This window comes from Haliotis asinina, chromosome 5, assembly GCF_037392515.1.
Source record: "Haliotis asinina isolate JCU_RB_2024 chromosome 5, JCU_Hal_asi_v2, whole genome shotgun sequence".
Taxonomy (NCBI): Eukaryota; Metazoa; Mollusca; class Gastropoda; order Lepetellida; family Haliotidae; genus Haliotis; species Haliotis asinina.
Genome location: NC_090284.1, coordinates 14,736,990 through 14,756,832, shown reverse-complemented (window position 1 = coordinate 14,756,832; position 19,843 = coordinate 14,736,990). Strand labels below are relative to the sequence as shown.

The window sequence follows — 19,843 nt, the reverse complement described above, 5'->3', positions numbered from 1 at the left end:
AAAGTTTCTTCAGCCATCCCTCACTATCACTCTCAGACCTGTCAGCCATCTGCCTTGGTATGGAATTGGTAGACCTGTCATGCACAAAATGCTGTGTTGGTATTTCATAATGAACAATAGTCTTACATCATTGAAATGAGAACAGATCTTATGAACGTGATTTCTGGTTAGAGTTAATGGATGGGGTGGTTAGGCATAATAACAACACAAAACAACTCACTAGAATTTGTAATTTACTAAGAAAGTGAAATCCCAAATATGACATATGTTGCATTTGACCTCTTTCTGAAATGGCGTTGTGTAATCACAGCTTTCTGCCGTGGGAGCTGTGCCAATTTAGACTTATAAGAAGGGTTCACAAAGTACACAGTCTAGACTACCAGTTGTCTGACTTCCATTTTTGTAGAAGTTGTGGTGGCTGAGTGGGCTAGGCGGCTTACTTTGTGTGCTGGTGATTAGGTGCCTGACTCTGAGGGTGTGGGTTCAAATCCCCCATGGGACTCAACCAAAAAAGTACTAGAATTTGTACTTTACTAAGAAAGTGAAATCCCAAATCTGACATATGTTGCAACTCATTGTTATGGTTGTAGACTCTTGTGCTGTCTCGTGATTATATCGAAGACACACATCAGGTCATGTTTAAGTATTTAAGTATATTAGTGGTATGATGGACTGGATATTTTCTCATTGTGCTTGCTGTGGTTACTACGTTATAGACCTTAAGTACTCAAGCTCGTATGAAAAGATGAACATTTCTGTCTGGATAGGATAGGATAGGATAGGATAGGATAGGATAGGATAGGATAGGATAGGATAGGATAGGATTTGCCTTTTCAGGAATTTGTGTTACAATCAACAGAGCTACCAACACATCAAAGACATACAAATTAATAACATATTTACATAAATTCATGAATTTTAGTATCTTCACGTTTGTTTGAAAGAGATATGGTGCTCTCACTAAAGAATGTGCAGGCTATCTTTGTTTTCACAATTGGAACTTTGTAGTGGTGGCCTGCTTGTATTCTGACATCGTGTTGCTCAATGATCAGAATGACAGTGTCCATAACTGCTGGCCTGGGATCATGGTTGTCACAAGAAAAATGAAAACTGGGAAAACATTACCTGACATGTAAAATACTGTTGACATAATTTGAGTCTTTGCTTCATGTGATGGGATGGGGACAGGAAAGACATTTCACTGCAAGGATATAAAGTTTGGATTGTTAGCTAAAGAGCCATGAGTGAATTTAGTTTTACATCGTTTTTAGCACCAGCACAGCATCACAAGCAATATCAAATTGAAAAGCATGGACAATTAACCAGGAGTGATGAGGCTGTTAGGTGGTTCAACTTCAAGTATTTGCTTGTTCTGTTAAAGGCCTTGTTTTATACATGATATGGGTACTCTTTTCAGACACAGTATTGTTGACAAATTATCATTGAATTATTGCTAAAAGCAACATAGAACGTAACTCACTCACTCACTTAATGGACCCGAACATGTAATGCTGAAGACTATCATCACCTGTGGGCTCTTAGTCTGTGTCTCTTCAAGATCTCTTCAAGATCTCTTCAAGATCTCTCCAGGGTCTTCTCGGACAGGCTGGCTTGGCCTGGTATTAGTAAGCGGTAACAGTAGGATGTGATGTGTGTTTTGTAGAAGTGGAGCATCTAACCTTCCTAACTTGAGACAGGTTAGCATTAGAGTTGTGTTGTACGGGAATACTTATACTGGGTCGGTACATCAGGTTACTGATTCTGATTGGTGCAGACTCTGCTTCCTATGGATGATGTTTGGTTCTGAATGGTTGATTCTGACCTCTCGTCATCAGGATAAGAATTGTCGACAGGTTTAGACACCACCTACAAACTCTCCCACCGCCAACCAAATATTTAAATTCACATGTGTTTGCTTCAAGTCAAGTGAGAAATCTCATGTTGTGCGTACTTGTTGTTATATCTTGCATGATAGTCTCTCAATGCCTTGTATTGTTTTTTACCCAAAAGGGAGATTCTGATTGGTGGCGGATGGAGTTGACTGGGTGAAACACATGTTTATTTGTAGAGGCTGGATCTGATTGGCTGAATCAGATATTGATTTGTGGAGGAAGGCAGGAGCTGATTGGCTAAATCTGATGCATTCTGATACACAAGGTTGATACAGTGTTGTAATCCCATGATGTAATTTTATTGCAGGTGACAATACAAGCGGAGTGTATGTATGTAAACATCCTGATGTCCAACTGAAGCTTGCAGAGCTGAGGGAGGAAAAGCTAGCCTGTGTTTGCGTATTTAAGGTAACATGATATTTCCAAACATGCTCCATGACAACCAAAAGTGAACGATTTTTTGTCAAGAAGTTAAAATTAGAAACTGAGATTGCCACTTTCAGACTGTTCATGAAGGCATTGGGTGCTGACAAGGAAACTGCAGGTATTTCAAAAGGAAATTAGTGGTTTTGTAGCTCTGAGATTGAATAATTGGACATCTTGCAATGAAACAAGATGTGAAAACATAAAACTTTTCCTCCCAACTTGTTATGGCTATCACATATCAGAAGTCAGCTTTGTTCAAGTATGCAGTTAAACTGCCATTTGTTCCATTGGCCATCATGCTGAGTGTAGTGATAAACAACAGACAAAAATATTCAATGGGGAGGAACAGGGCCTTTCAAATTTGAGGCAATACATGGCTATTGTATTGTGTAAATTTAATGGTGATCAATTTTACAGAATGACAGACAGATTATATTCGATAGGAGACCTTCGGCCCAAAATACAAAAATTTCAGGGTGACAAAAATATCCCTGTGAAAGATACATGTTTACATACATATAAAAGCATAGAGTAATATATATGCATAATATAGATATATCATATATATTACAGTGCCATATTTTTTGAGCTTTAAAAAAAAATTGAAGTTAGATGCAGATTATCCTAATTATTAGAAGAAATTATAGAAATAGAGTTAATTAACAAGTTAGAAATGATTACCAACAAGCGTAAACTTCTGAGGTCAATTTACTATCTTTATCATATTTATGTATTCAAAACATAGGCACTTGTCTAATAAGGATACTTCATTACTGTAGTCAGAAGCATGCTTTTCAAACTGCAAAATTTCCCAGAAGAAATGCACTGCACATGTTCTCATCAATGCAAAGAAACCTCATGTACAGAAAGAAATGATTATGTTTTTAGGAAATTGCTGTCCTGAAATGATCTGTGATCGCACAGAGGCGGAAAATCTCCTTTGTGTAATTGTATAAACTTCCTTGCTGCAGTGTTACTTCTTGGTACCAATCCAACATGGCCTTCCCTTTTCATTTCCTGTAAAACTGTTGTATTTTTGGTGCATAGACAGTGATCACGGTAGGTTTTGTGCGAGTGCTTGCAGAAATAAAATTATGACGATGTCGTCCACATCTTTTGCATGTGAAATTTCAGTACAATCCTGAATCATGTTAAAAATTGTTGTTTGTCTATATGTTGCGGTTTTAAGGTACTTTTTGAAATTATGTAGATCAGAATCTATGCATCCAAAACACGCACAAAGTATTTTTTGCGTGGTTTCATTATTTTTGGACGTGAAAAATGCATGTTTCTGCATTAACACGAACACTGATAGAACGCTTTGAATATGATTAGGTTGGATCAGATCCTGTGACATACTTAATTCCCCTTTACAGCAGTGAAATGGAGAGAGATTTTGCCTGATTTGGATAAACTGTCATTGTTATAACTATCGTTTAAAACAATGCGTCATTGTCATATTGTTATCTTCAAACATATTTACATATAACATAATATATACATTGGGACTGAAGAAATAATCTGGTTTAGACAATGTGCCAGATTGTAGAGCTGATGATAAATGTACAAACCCCAGACAGGATTGAGATTTTATGCCAGTGATGACAACTTGCTGGATTGGCCAGATGCTGGTTTTGACAGCTTCCACTGTATACATATGTTAACAAATAATTTATTGGCCAAAGTTTCTTCATGTTCATCTACCTTCCAAATTGTCTGTCAAAGTCAAGGGTCCATTATGTATCATCTGAAATTAGTCTGGTATGACAGCACAGTGTTATGGGTATACATACTGATACAGTGGAAGCTGTCTAAACCGGCACTCATTGGGACTGACTAAATAATCAGGTTGAGACAAAGTGCTGGATTGTAGAACGGATGATAAATGTACAAGCCATGGATGGGGGGCTGACATTTTATGTAGGTGATGACAACTTGCCAGATTGGTCAGATGCCGGTTTTGACAGCTTCCACTGTATGTTAATACGCTGTTTGCAGCATATCTTCAGTGTACTGATATGTGCATAAAGAAATGCATTTTATGATCTGATGATTTGAATTAAAAAGAAGAGACTCATTCAAAACAGTGTTACAGAGGTTAACCAAACCAAATATTTTCCTGTTAATTTCCATAGTAATGTAATATGCAAAGAAGGTAAGACCATCAACTACCAGCAAAAACAAACAAAAATAACAAGGTTAACCACAAGCTAAATGGAAAGCAGGAAGCTGCACAAAATGTATTCAGCATGAGGCATTTTGAATGAAGACAGAATTGGGTATAGGAAAAAATAATCAGTTTTAATTATTAGATATTACTCTGATTTAGTATACTTACATTTTACATCCAAGACTGTAAATGCAAGATGTCTTGTGGTGTAAGCTGAACTGCAACCCATCGTGGGGGTGTCAGCTTATGCATGACACATACCATTTTGACACTGAGTTTAGGGCTCAAGTCAGGGGATTGGCTCATCCATGGGGTTTGGCTTATACACGGTAATATACAGTACTGGATAGATATACTTTTGAAAAACACTAAACTCAGCTGATTCTGATTTGGTGTTGTGAAACCTTGAGAAAAGGCTCAAATTGATTTTCCTTCATTAATCACAAGTTGTCTCCCCTTCAGGTGACTCCAGGTCGTTGCAAGGCACAACAGATCACAAACTCATCAGAGCTTCTAGTGGAACCCACCCCCAACTATGACTGTCACGTATCGGTCAGTGCAGCTCAGTCCCATTCCACGCACACAGTCCAGCTGCAGAGATCACAGGTAGGCTGGAATGTTCAACCATTTGGGGCATAGATATTCTGTCTTTAGCTTCTCATTGTATTCTAGCAGTTATAGTGTGTATGTAGAGGTTGGCTAATGGTTTGATGAAATGAGCAAAACATCTTGTGAAAAATGTGAAAATTTGTTGTTACTGTAATTGCTATAGGCCTCCTTAGATTAAAATGCAGAATAGAATAGACACCCCCACCACCCTCCCTGCCCAGTGAAACACAGGTTTGCTTTTCACAGCGTTTTCAAGTTTGGCATGTTGTACTCTGGGACAGGCTCTAGTGAATGCTTCAATGTAACAAAATATAGTAGGGATAATATAGGCATAAACTGCCAACACTCTGCTGAGGTGTGAGGAGGTTTATTTCGCAGTGGAGCATAAGATTGGTAAACAACTAACTGTAACAATACATACATATATCACACATAATTCATACTTGGGTAAATACATCGGGATACTTACCAAGAATACTGTAGTAATGCAAAGCAGGAATAATATTACTTATTACACATATAGAATTTTGGAATTATATATTATATCATTACGCATAACGTAAGTCTTTGCACTAAAATACACCTGCCTCAAAAGTTTTTTTAATATTTGCAGATTTACCTGTATGAATACACAGATGAAGCTCTGCCATCCACTAGGCCTCGTCACTGCCTGCCATATGCATTGCTGCAGTATGAGAGGAAGGAGACATCAGGTGCTGCCTATGGACAGACTGGTCGGAGTTCATACGGCTCGAAGTCAACAGGAAGTGAGTACTGGAAGTCCTCCCAGGGTGCATCGGGTCACAAGTGGAAGTCCCGCGGTGACTTGAACGTGGTTCCCAGAAGAAGCAGCTATGACTCAGTGGTTACCTATGGCCGACAAGAGTCTGGATTTAGTCCTTTGCCATCTCCCCCTGTGCCAGTAGGCAATGCTGGGTACAAGATCCAATCTGTCCGAGAGGACCCGCGTATTGCCAGGAGGAGAAACACTTCTGATGTGGCTGAAGCTACAAGTGATCCAAGACTAGCTGATCCACGAGTTCCTCCTAGTGACCCTAGGTTAACACCAGCAGATCCGCGGATAATGCCAGTGGATCCTCGTTTAATTTCAAGTGATCCCCGCCTTGCTCATTCTGATCCAAGGATCGCTTTAAATGATCCTCGTCACAGAACCATTGACATACCCTCAGGTCAGCATGGTGATGCCATGTTCAGTCAGTTCCCATCAGAGCAGAAGACAATCAGCCCTCAAATGAAGTCAATGATTAAAACTGTAGAGCAGCTCTGGGGGACAACTGGCCAGGATGAAATGGCCATTACGAGTGAGGATCAGGCACAAAACAGTGTTGTCAAACAAGTCCAGGAGCAAATGGACCAGAAGAAAGCTGAAGCCAAAGAAAAAAAGAAAAAGATAAGCTTTGCGGATTATTCTACAAGATTCAAACAATCTGACAAGCAAAATGTAGCAAAGTCGACAATATCCATTTCCTCACCACCCACAATCACACCAGTCCCAGTTCCTTCAGTTCCAATAACGGCAGTGGAAGTTGTTAGCGACCTGACCTCAGTTCCTGCTGCTCCTGTAACCAGTGCCATGGAAGGTCCAGCAGTGGTGACCTCATCCACTCAAGCTGGAATCTATCCTCCGAGTCGCTTTTCCAAGGCAGGCTTATCAATTCCTGCTGCAGCAGCTTGTGTCTCTACCCCTAGTCAATTCACAGAGCCAGAGTCAGAGCCTGTCTCAACCCCAGTTTCATCTCAGATTCCCGTGCCTGTCCCCGCTCCTGTTCCAGCCCCGGTGCCTCCTCCACCTACACCATTTTTCTCAGCTTCTGAACCAGCTCCAGCTCAGATGCCATCTCCATTTTCAGTTTCAGCCACATCATTACTACCCTCCTTAACATCTGATCCAACAGTGTCACAAACCATAGTTTCACCCACCTCTGTTCCTGTGGCATCTGACCCACTCCATTTCCAAAAGTATCATGATGTCTCTGGTGATGTCTCTTCCTCAAATCAAATCTTCATGCCTCCATTAGCCCTATCACCTAATCAAAATACACCAAGTGATGATGTCAAAGATTCAGAATATTTTCCTGAGTCCCCCACATCTGAAGTTGGCTTAGTTACCAAAGATGCATCTCTTCCTTATTCCCCAAAAGGGAGTGCTGACTATAAAGACCCATATGCAGCTGTCAAGAAGATTATTCAACTTGATTTTTCAAAACTTACGCAAAGTCCTGTAGGTTCACAAGCTCAGAAGAGCCCTGGGTCTGCCTCTTCTATGAGTAATCCCTTTGCTAGAGAACTGTCAAAGAGTCCAGTACGTCAAGAATCACAGAATAGTCCACAGAAATCCAGTGCTCATCCAGTGTCAGTGAGCACACAGAACAGCCCAAGAGTGGCAGATAGTCCCTCTTTTCCTGTCTCTGTTGTTACAGATAGCCCAGCACATCAAGGAATTCAGTCCAGTCCTAAATCTAGTGTTTCTTTATCTTCTGTTCTGCCTGGATTGTCTCTGTCAACGTTAAGTCCGGGAACACCACAGAAACAGCCTGTAACTCAGTCTGAGCTGCAGAATGAAGCACAGCAAGCCACACCAAAGGATATGAGTCAAGACTATGTCAAGGATCTTGTAACTAAACTTCAGTCTTTTGGTGATGTCAAGGACATAATATCTAAACTTGTTCAGAAGGGACCAGCAGTACAACCTCAAACCAAGCTTCAGCAAGCTCCCCATGAGAGATACAGAGAAATAAGTTCCTCTCCATTTCAAGGGTACCACACCGGTGACTCGGGACAGCAAGGATTCGGGGTCAGTGTGTCTTCTGGTAGAGAACGTCTGGAGTTTGGTGATGCTGACACAGATGCCAGACAACACAGTTCAAGATGGTCGTTGTGGCAGAGCAGCCAGAGGGATCGAATTTACAGGGATTCAGACTACGACGAGTATAAATGGAAGGACTCAAGATATAGTAGCACTGAATCTTCAAGGCATTATGGGAGTTCTCAGTTTGATGACTTCTGGAAGGGTCATAATGAGGATGTGGACTACAGGAGGCGGGATGACAGGAGACGAGACACGAGGTACAGGTATGATGATGACCGCAGATCACATGAATCAAGATATGATAGGAGATCATATGATCACAGGCCAAGACGTGATAGCCCCAGACATGAAGATGCCAGTAGGTATGGTGATGTAGACTATAGGAGTTCCAGGTACCATTCTCCACGTAGATCTCCACGATCAGACTATGGCAGAAGGGACTCGCTGGATCATCACCGTGACGATTCAGCTCCAAGAAGGAAATCTTCTACAGCAAGTGTTGATCAGTTGAGATTGGTGGATGATTATGTGAGTTCTTACACAGATGTGAGTGACAAGCGGAGTTACGATGCTCGAGATGATAACCATGAGTGTGAGGACTTGTGTGAGGGAGTATGGATGGCCCCACGAATAGATGGTGGTGAAGTTAGCAGTGATGTGGAGATGACTCCTGTGAAGCCCTCCCCACCAGACAAGATGGACACAGTAGTTTCAAATAGCCCCAAGGAAGAAAAGAAAGACAATGGTGATGATAAGCCAATGAAGAGGTCACTGTTCACAGAGAAAGAACAGCAAATATCAACAGAGCAAGAGCAAATCAAAGTTTGTATTTTGAGCTTTTGATAATACATTGTTCAAACCACTTAGATCATCAATATATGTCACTGTAAAGGATACTTCATCTAAAAAATTTATAATCATGTTCAAGCTGATGGTTGTGAAAACTTGTTCCATGGCAGATTGTGAAGTATTTGATATTAAGATCCCAGGTTCAAACAGAAAGTTAAATCATTTGATCACTAGGTTTCCCCCAGACGTTTTCATCATCACAAGGAATATTTACAACACCATGTCTGGAACTCACCACTCACAATTGTAATTAGTTGATCAGATCGGCTTTGAATTGTGTCACTGTTGTCTTTCCCCATCATGCATATCTTCAAGTGTTTTGGCATGGTATAACATATTATTAGTGAAAATTACTCAGTACCTGATAAATTGTCAAGCTGTGTGTGTGCAAGTGTGTGTGGGGGATGGGAATGGGGGATTCACTCCCAATGTTCCCTGTATTAATATTAAGCACAGACTGCTTTAATAACATGTAACTGGTGTATTTTGGTTTGGAGCAGGGGCTTATTATAGAGAATGTAGCAGTTCATTAACTTTCCAATGTGGTGTAAACCAACTTCCTGACCCATGTTTATGTATCATTTTGACTTTCCTTTCATTTATAAAGTTTTTCTACAAAATAATGTGTTTCCAGAAACCCAAGCTCCGTGACATCACTGAGGTGGACAAGACTGCTGCTAATATTCCACCATCTGTGAAGCCCCCAGTCACGACTCCGAAGCCTGAGGAGGCAGCACCTGTAGTCCAGGCTCGGTCGTGGACTGAGGTGATTGAGAAAGAAGATCTCAAGAACAAGAGAGTAGTGCAGGGAGGTAAACCAGATGTGGGCAAGAAGGTTAAAAAGAAGAAAGTGGACAAAGATTTAGCTGGTTACAAGAAGAGAAGAAAGCGGAAAAAGAAGCTTCCTCCTAGAAAGAAGATTGATTTAGAGGATGATCAGAAACCATGGTCTCCTTGTCCATCTGAAAACTTCAGTATTGAATATGAAAATGATGATATTGATTATGGAGACTTCAGCTTTGATCAGCCTCATACCTTTGTTGAGACACTGCCTAATTCTGATGATGACAGCTACAGTTACGGGACAGAGAGTGTGTCAATGACATCGGTGGCTTCTAGACCTGCTTCACCTAATGTGGAGTTGGCTCAAGTTGGTGTGTGTCGATCAGATGATGTCCGCAGTATTCAAAGTTTACAGCCCAAAGTAGAGTTGACCAACTATTTGCAGGTAAATAGTCAGTGCTTGGTAATGAACTCACCAGCTGATATCTTGGCAGCCATCTGGGATTTATAAAAATTAATTGAGGAAAATCCCCCATATATATTTTTGCCTTATCTTTTGCATGTTTTATTTGCATTGTCTATCACTTTGTGAGTTCATAAGATTACAGACCTTCACTGAGAGAGCTGCTGTCAGTGGAGCTAAAACACTAACAAATAAACAAATAGAGTGAGGGCTCATATAGCTGCTTCACATGTATGAAGCATCATTTTTACAGGGTGATAATAAATTGCTTTGTCTTTTTAGGTATTCAGTCCCAGTGCTGGAGAGTGTCCAAAGTGTAAAGATGTTGCCAGCTCTATTCAACCCTATGTGCGACATCTGGATCTTGAGCAGGAACTCATGACAAAGGACTGTGAATCGTACAAAGAGGAGCATAATAGCTCTATGATGAAAGCGGAAATAAAAGTAGAACCAGATTTGTGCACTTTTGAGTTTCTGAGGGATGTGAAACCAGCTTTGAAAAAAGAGGAGGACACAGTGAAAAGTTCTCACTATTACAAAACAAACACAGTGGTTGGACTTGATCTCATAGTCCAAGAGGAAGAAGAACCAGACCGTCTTGGGGAGGTTCAAACAAAAGCTGAAAAGATGGAAGTAAAGAAGGAGGAAGTGAAGACAGATGAAGTGAAGAAGGAAGAAGAGGTGATGACAAATGAGAAGCTGACCCAAAAAGTAGATGAAAAAAGAGGATATAACTCCATTGAAGGTGACAAACCTCTGCATCTGAAGCTCAAGAAGATTTCCACAAAGAAGGAAGCAAGCTCTCTGAGTGAGAGAGCACAGGAGAAGGAAAAAAGAGATGCTAAGTCTAAATCTACAGATGAAGATCTTGACATCAATGGAACTCACAACACATTCAGTCCAATTAAAGATATCATGAAACGAAAATTGTCAATTACCTTATGTGTTGGTGGAAAGAAGAAGAAATCTGAAGCAAAAAGCACCAGTGTCCAATCTGAGGTGAAGGTCACTGATACCAGAACTACTTCACCAGCAGTATTGTTGCCAGTACCACATCATTCAGTTACGTCACTACCTGTGACTCCATCATCTCCACCATTGTCTACGGCAGTGGTGTCTGCACCGACGACAAGAATCATTCCTACAGTTCAGTACAAGATGGGTGTCAAAAAGTCTGCATCCTCCGTTCCTGCCAGCAGAAGCACTTCCACCAGTTTAGACAGCAAAGATTCAGTGAAATCTGACTCAACAATCTCTAAAAGCACCAGTGTGTCTGATGAACAGAACAATGTTGTCAAGAAGCCCAGTGGTCAATCTATTCCTGTTCTAGGTAAGAGTAGAGGATGCAGCACACCCCCAGTGTCAGTGTGGGTGCCAGTTGAATCTGCACCACCAAAGACAGAAACTCAAACAACAAGCCTTGGTCAAAGTACTGTACAGTCGATGTGGATTCCCACTTTTTCTGCTGCCTTGTCTGGCCAACCTTTGGTTCTGCCTGCTTCCTCACAGGTTAGGCCTTCAGTTCCTCCTGTTCAACAACCTCAACCACCACCACCACCCCAAGTTTCAGCGCCAGGATTTCTCCAGCCAGTCACTACCAGACTCCCTCCAGTAAATACAATACCTCCTCAAGGCACATTGCCACCAGGACACCTTGTCCCATCACAGCAGCAACACCTGCGGTTTCCTCCTCATCCTGTACAAGCACCTATCATGCGCCCACCACCTAATCCTAACCTTTCTCATCCTCCTGTTCCATTGAGGTTTCATCAGCAACCACCAACTTTTCACCAGTCGATGCCCCATCATGTGCCGCAACCTGCTGCACCACCTCAGCCTCATATGGTACCTCAGCAGCGACCACCTGTTATGCCATCTCAGACAATACAAACAAGTGCGGGTCCCCCTCCACCAAGACCCCCACAGCCTGTTGTGAGACCTCAACCACCGATGACACACCCACAGCAAGTACATGGAATGCAGCATGTCAACACAGCCTATCCTCCTCCTCCACTCCATGAGAATACACAGCCAGTAAGACTACCAAACTATGGGTTCTCACAGGTGTGTCGACCTGGAGGTATGACAGCCCTTCCTCCACCTCAAGTCGCTTCTAGTATTCCTGTTCTTGGGCAGCACCAGGAGAGAATGCCATTGCCTCTACAAGGACCACCAACTGCCCAACATGGACAACGACCCTATGTTCCTAGTGGTGTTCCCATTCAGAGACCACTCTTCAACCCAAATCAACCTCCTCCTCCTCTTCCAGTACGCCCAACATCAATGTTAGTGCATGTTCCCACATCTGGTATGCCCCCCTCAGCAGAGCCACGGAAGTCTAGTGACCCAGCGGACTGGTTTGCTGACATGTTTGCCCCAAAACCAAGAGAATCATCTGTGCCAAGGGAGTCAACACCAGAATCTCATCAGTCTTCCCCAGAGAAGCAAAGCACCAAGGAACATACACCAGAATCTCAGTCTTTGTTTAGTAAGCCTTCAGACAGCTCCAAGTCATGGAATCTTCCTTTTGATAAAGGAGGGAGTAACGGTTCAACTTCCAACCCTTCAAGTTCTACATCATCACCAATAAGACAGGGTCCTTTTTTAGGCGAATCTAGCCGGGATGCACATGCTGGGGAGGCTGTGCATGCTGGCAATGACATAAAAACTTCACATTCCCCAAACAGGAAAGTTGTTATGCAGTCGGTCATCTCAAAACTTGAATCAGAGAAAACTGAACACAACTCACCTGAACCGAACCCTGACAGGAACTCTCTCAGCCCATCACCAGGACCCAGACCAAAGGATAAATTATTGGGACAGCCATTGGATATTTTATCCATGGAAAGGGAAAAGATCCTGAATGCACTTGAGGACCTATCTTATAGTGCAAGTGATAGTGAAGAGAATCAAGAAATGCAAAGAAAGGAACTGAATGCTCATGATGCTCATGATGCTCTTGATGCTCTTGATGTGCATGATGCTCTTGATGCTCTTGATGTGCATGATGCTTTTGATGCAGGAACCTTGCAGGATTCCTCAGCTGATGTCAAACCCTCTATTGATATCAAGTCTTCCCTGGATGGAGTGTCATCAGAAGATGTAACATCCTCAAATGAAGTAAGATCTTCAAGCGAAGTAAGAGCTTCAAGTGAAGTGAGACCTTCAACTGATGTAAGATCTTCAAGCGAAGTGAGACCTTCAAACGAAGTAAGATCTTTAAATGAGATGAGATCTTCAAGTGACATCAGATCCTCTAATGATGTGAGATCTTCAAGTGAGGTCAGATCCTCAGATGATGTTAAATCGTCAAGCGAAGTGAGACCTTCAAGTGAAGTGAGATCTTTAAATGAGATGAGATCTTCAAGTGACATCAGATCCTCGAGTGATGTGAGATCCTCAAGTGAGGTCAGATCCTCCAGTGATGTGAGGTCTTCAAGTGATGCAAGATCCTCAAATGACGGGAGATCCTCAAGTGATGTGAGGTCCTCAGGTGAACCAAGATCTTCAAGCAATGTAAAATCATCAAATGATTTGAGATATTCAAGTGATAGGAGGTGTTCAAGTGATAGGAGATCCTCAAATGATGGAAGAAGTTCAGGTGATGGAAGATCTTCACGAGAATCCAGGTCCTCAAGTGATGGGAGATATTCCAGTGATCGAAGATCTTCAAATGATGGAAGAGCTTCAAGTGATCGGAGGTATTCAAGTGATAGCAGATCTTCACGGGAAGTAAGACTCTCAAGTAGTGGAAGATATTCCAGAGACAGGAGAGCCTCTGTTGATGATAGATCCTCAAGTGATGGAAGATATTCTGGTGATGCAAGATCCTCAAGTTATGGAAGATCTTCAAATGATGCAAGATCCTCAAGTAGTAGAAGATCATCAAATGATAGGAGATCCTCATGGGATATCACTTCCAGAAGTGATGTTAGATCCTCTGGCAATGTAAGACTCATGTCTAACATAAAGTCTTTGCATGAGACAAACTCTGAACAAGACAGTAGGAAGGTCTGCACCACAAGCAGAAGTGGTCCAAAGTTGGAACCAGTCATTATTCACATTGACAAGGAAGATGTAAGAAAAGTTGAATTGCAGGAAAATGCTGATTCAAAAGAAAACCAAAAAGAGACTGGTTTGAATGTGCAGGAAACGTATGATAAAAAACAGGACATGAAACCAAAGACATCCTCTTCTGGAAGACAAAGACAGGTTATCAACACAGGTGCTACAGATTGGTCAACTTTGCTTCTGAATAAGAGTACCAGGTATTCTGATCACAAACGTAGTACTGATTTAGTGAGGAAATCAAGAGAAACTGTTGATTACAATGATGAACTCTCATTTGAATTATATCGATGTGATCAGGAGAAGCTTGAGACAACTGACACTCCTGATGACTCTTCAAGCATCTCTGGAGACAGTATTGAAGACCTGGATGAGCTCAGTGACAAGCTGGTGTCAGAGAACAGCCGAGATGATGGGTCTGTTAGAATCGTTCCCCTCACCATTGAAAAATACTTGAAGTTTAAACTTGGTGTTTCGGATCCCAGTAAGGTAAAGGACAGAATTCCATGGCCACTGAGCACTGTTTTAGCTGAACAAACGAAGCATAAAAGACGAAGGATGGTTCAGAAAGCGAAAGTTGTTGCAGCCCATTATGAGAAGAAGCTGGAGAAGAAAGCTTGTGGTAATTTCCGCTTGTGTCCTGATGACTCAATCACAGAGGTATCTCTTGAGAGGAAACTGGAAGACTTCACCAAGGAGCAGATCCTTATGGAGCTGCAGGTGGTACAGGAGTGCATTAAGAAATGCTCCGAGGCACTTCAAAGGACCAAACAAGACACTGCTCCTGGTCAGTCTTCCGGAATGCAGAATTGTGTGAATCTACCCTTGAAAAATCCACAGAATTATCTCCAGAATGGTATCATGTCACTTGAATTCAATTTACAGATTGCCCAAAATACTGTCAACCTTATGACAAATAGTATGGAATCAAGATCAAATGGTTTGTCTGTAATGCAGTGCCACCAGAAGATGACAGGTGATGTTCAGGGACTGGTAAAATCAAACAATCTGAGTCACATTCAGCCAACTCAAGGCCAGTGGTTCAGTCAGTATGAAGGGCCACAGTCCAAGTGGAATGACCTAGAAACTCTGTTTGGAAACAAAGGTCCATCTGGTGGTCCTGCTGACAACTGTATAGATTTCACCAGTGACATTCCTATAGTGGTGGATAGTGTACCCTCAGGCCAGAGTCATGGCAACAGTCAGACTCTTAGTAGACAAAAAGATGCCCTACAGCAGGTGGCCAGTGACTTGATGGAAGGATTCCAGAAGTTGAGTTTCATTGGCCGAGCGCATCAGAAGGTTCCAGATGACATTCTGCTTCAGAGTGAGAAGAGAAAATACCACTCGGAAGAAGGATGCTTCTTGATTCTGTTATCTGCTATTTCCAAGAAGCCCTATGCTCGCCTCCTGTCCATGAAGCTGGACATCGAGAAGCTTGTGAAGGAAAAGTTAGAAGCAGCCATCAAGAATCAGACAGACTTAGTGCAGAGTTTGAAAAATGACATTCATAAGCTTCATGATGACCGGAAGAAGCTATTGACAACCTTTACTGGCTCTTTGGGCAAGAAGCGGTTAAGGAAACTGAACCTTGTGAAGACCAAGTACCAAGTGTGTGTGGGCTATCTGAACAAGGAGTTAGGTTCTGAAGGGCTGACCCGCCTCAAGTACTTTGCCACGCTCCACCAGACAATCAACACTCACGTGACTATAGTGCGCAAAGAGCTGGTGAGTTCTCTGTAACATTTGAAATCGACATACAACCCCTTGGTGCATAACATATGCAACCACAATATCAGTGATCTGAGAAAAGAAGCATTTATCTATATATGTACTGAACAGCAAAAGAAATGCAAATTTAAAACAAAAATGAAAAGTAACTTAATGCTTTTGTCTTCTGTTTAAAAACTTGGCAAAGGCCATGGTTGCTTTTCTTTTGCTATTCAGTATACAAACCAATCACAACCTTTCGGTGATTTCCCTACAGTAGGCTTACTATCATTTTTTTCTTCTATTGGGTGTGTGAAGTGTTTTTACTCTTTTTCCTTTCTGATTTCAAAATAAGTCCTCAAGTTCAGTTTAAAATGCAGCTTGGTTAATGTACCAGTAACGAGCACCCAGTATCAGCAATACTGTGGTATTTATTGCTTACTTACTTGTACACACTTTCATTGTGTGTTGTGTATTGTATTTATTGGATTTAAAGAGACCAAGGCTTCCTTTAAGCTAGCAGATGGTTCTTTGAAGCCTCAGATGTGTCAAATCTCTTTCACTCTTGACTTCACAAAACCGTCCATGATCAGTGTTAATATGACTGAAAACTTGTGAAAAGTAGCATTAAGCCCTGTATGACCCACTCACTATAGCATGATTCTTGTCTGTTCCAGGCATCACCAACTCTCTAGAGACAGGTCTCATCACAAGAATCAAGATCAGTATTGATTCCACAACATTTAACGTTAAACATGTTGTATAAACCCATTGAATATGTTTGTGTTTCCAGTTGTAGGTGTTTCAGATTAGAAGAAAAACATGTTGTCATTTACTACTTAATACCTACCACAATTAATTTTGTTTTGTGGAATGGAAGTTGATGGAAGTTCAATTCCATATTTGTGTGCATCTGTGGGTCAGTAAGGAGGCCCTTAGATGCCAGTTGCAGAGATCAAGGCCACAAAATTTAATGTTAGGCATGATGTTGTATATGTTTGTAGACCTGGTACCTGTTTGACTTTTTTATATACCTTGTTATGGACACTGCTTCATAAGCTTCATGCACGTCTCAGATGTTCACTGAGGTGATCTAATAGACAAAAATGGGTACAAGGTGTTCACAAAGTGGTGGTGAGGACAGGAATTTGATGTGTGAGCTCAAGTAATTTTGGCAGAATTCCAGCAATGTCACTGCAGGGGACACCAGAAATGGGCTTAACATGTTATGCCCATACAAGAAATAAAACCTGAGACTTTGAAGTGACAGGTGAAGGTTTTAACCAATAGGCTACCCTACTGCCCTGATCTCTTAGGAAAACCAGGTCTATGTTGATTGTGTGGTATCCTCTTTTTCTGCTGAAACAATCATGTCTGAGATTGCTTTTAAATGCCATCATGGAATTGGGCCATGATTGCTCCATCATATGAATGTCAGGAGAGCATTGTTGGTTTGATGCTGCATCAGAAGCGTCAACAGTGGGGTGGTGGAGTAGCCAAGTGTTCAAATTTTCATTACACTGAAGGCCTGGGTTGGATTCCCCTCAATGTGTGAAGCCCATTTCTGGTGTCCCCTGCCATGATGCTGATAGAATGTTGCAAGAAACTGCATAAAAACAAACTCACTCGACCACTTAGTCCACAGTCCTGAAATACCCACAGTATATTGCATTGTTCTTCACCACCAACAGCACCCACATTGTGCTGTAATCCACATTGTGCTGTAATTGAAATACTCTTGAAACAGCATGGAACCAGAGACCATATTTTAGTGCATGGCCGTTCATTAAACCAACTCACTACCATTGTATGTTGTATATACTTGAATGTACAATATCTAGATGAGTGTATATGTTAGTTAGTACACTGAAACATCTGACATTGTAGAAGATAGTTACATACACTAGATTTAAATCCTTACAAGATGTTCAATAACAGGGTAAACTGTGCATGTATGTGCAGGGAGAAAGAGCATTTTGTGATCATAAATAGCTATGAATATGATCCAAAAAGTGACTTGCAAATATGATGTCATATTTTTGTTGTTAAAAACATATCTAATGAGTTTCAGTGTTGTAATGTTTCACACATAGAAAAAGTGATCAGAAAACTTGCATATGTATGTTAGGTTTGCTTCAAATATGGAGTTACACATGCTTCACCATTTCCAACCAACAAGAAGCTAGGACTTCATGGGAAGATGTCCCAAGTTAATAGGTTGGATACAGTCGTGTTATACACATTATGAAAGACCATATTCAGCATCAGACTAAACACCTGACACAGTACATAGGTATACAGCTCAAAAGTAGTTAGGAACATTTGCTATCAGAGATTAACTACAGAGGCAAAATCAGGTTGTCCTTATCTTTTTTGAGTAGTATAATTTGGTATGTGACATACATCAATAGAAAAATGTTAAACACCACTAGTTTATTGGCAGATATCACATGCATTTTCATATTTTTCGGTAAATCAATAAGAAAGAGATGTCATTGTAATGAATATTCATCTGAGATATCGCATACCCAATGAAAAATTAGTAATGGAAGAATATGCGTTTGCGTCTGATGATATGTAAAGGAGGAAAGGAAATGAAAGGTTGGCTACTCCAGGAGCTGTGTTCTTCTGTTACCATAAAACAAAACATCACTGAAACATCCATTTTGTGTCAGTATTCAGTATGTGTCTGCTGCAGTGGAAAACAAATACAATTGTATTTTGCCAGAAAAAAATGCATTTGATTAAAAAAATGACTAGTTCATATGGTGATACATTGTATATTAGGGAAGCGTTTTAGTACCAAAGGGAAAATAAATTTATCATCAATGTAGAAAAAAGTTTCCTCAACATACATGCAAGCATCATGTGCTACGATCTTCCACCATAGACAGATCCAAGGGGAGTTGAGTGCGGGGGTTCAGGGGGTACAACCCACCTTTGAAAATGAATACTGACCACATTGGAATTAATGTTTTGCATAGGTGAAGCTAAGGTGGGGTGGGTTCAGGGGGTTCAGACTCCGCCTCCTCCCCTCCACTTTGAAAATTTGGATCCGCCTATGCCCACATAGATGTAAGCTTCGTCTACTTAAATGTAAGTATTTTCCATGTTGATGTCGACTTCATCTACCTAGATGAAAGTGCCTTCTACTTAGGATATACTTGTTAGGCTGTGACACTATTACAGAAAGTGGTGGTGGTGAACGTTTTTCACAGGTATATGGACTGACTTGACTTGATACGGACAAAGATATGTTGCTGTTGGCTTGTGTGAATGGCTGAAGCATTGTTGGACAACAGAAGGCTGACAGGGATAGTGATGTGCTATCCCCTGCTTTGTCTGACAGGGTGTGTGTTGTATCAGGCTGTTGTATTGATTGAAGCTGTGGAGATGAGGATGTTGTACTCGTACTAATGGAGAACATCTGCCTGCATTGATGAGAGAATTAGCATTACGTTATCAGCATTTTTATAAATGATGTTACATTATCAACTTTGTTTTGTATGTTTTATAGTAACAGTTTAATGTATTCATTGTAAAATCATCAACTTATTTTGTGCAATAAAACAGCTTGTTGGCATAAAGACTAATATCTTTGTGTTTCTCATCTATGTGTGGGTTGTTGTTCTTTGTAGGCACAAATAGGAAATGGCAAGATCTTTCGTAATGTCGGTGTTTGTGTTGTTTAATGAATCACTCAGCAATATACCATATTGCATATATGATAGTGGACAAGGCAAACAATGGTCCGATCTGTTATCAACCAGGGCTGATACAGTTGGAGTGTGTATGGTATATGATACACTGGAGTAGGTATAGTAAATGATACAGTGGGAGTTGGTATGGTACATGATACACCTTGCTTTACATGTTTTAAACATTTAAACGTTCTATTCATTTCACACCTTACATTCATGTGTGCACTGAGTTACCATTTTAAGTGATGTTTGGCCTCATATTTTCCGATGTGAGTGTCCGACACTGAAGAAACAACTTGTTCATGACAGCCGGTATTAAAGTGTTCACGGTGTATGACAGCG

At 41.1% G+C, this 19,843-nt stretch overlaps 1 protein-coding gene across 1 annotated transcript in view; it reads left to right on the top strand.

The window, feature by feature from the left end:
* The window catches only part of LOC137283190 (uncharacterized), a 52,068-nt gene extending 32,681 nt beyond the window's left edge, over positions 1-19,387 (top strand). The window contains exons 6-11 of the mRNA XM_067814634.1: positions 2,200-2,300; positions 4,951-5,094; positions 5,711-8,749; positions 9,411-10,004; positions 10,305-15,818; positions 16,478-19,387. Coding sequence (XP_067670735.1) covers positions 2,200-2,300; positions 4,951-5,094; positions 5,711-8,749; positions 9,411-10,004; positions 10,305-15,818; positions 16,478-16,495 — 9,410 coding nt within the window. The 3' untranslated portion in view covers positions 16,496-19,387. The remainder of the gene's footprint in view (positions 1-2,199; positions 2,301-4,950; positions 5,095-5,710; positions 8,750-9,410; positions 10,005-10,304; positions 15,819-16,477) is intronic.
* The last annotated feature ends 456 nt before the right edge of the window (positions 19,388-19,843 follow it).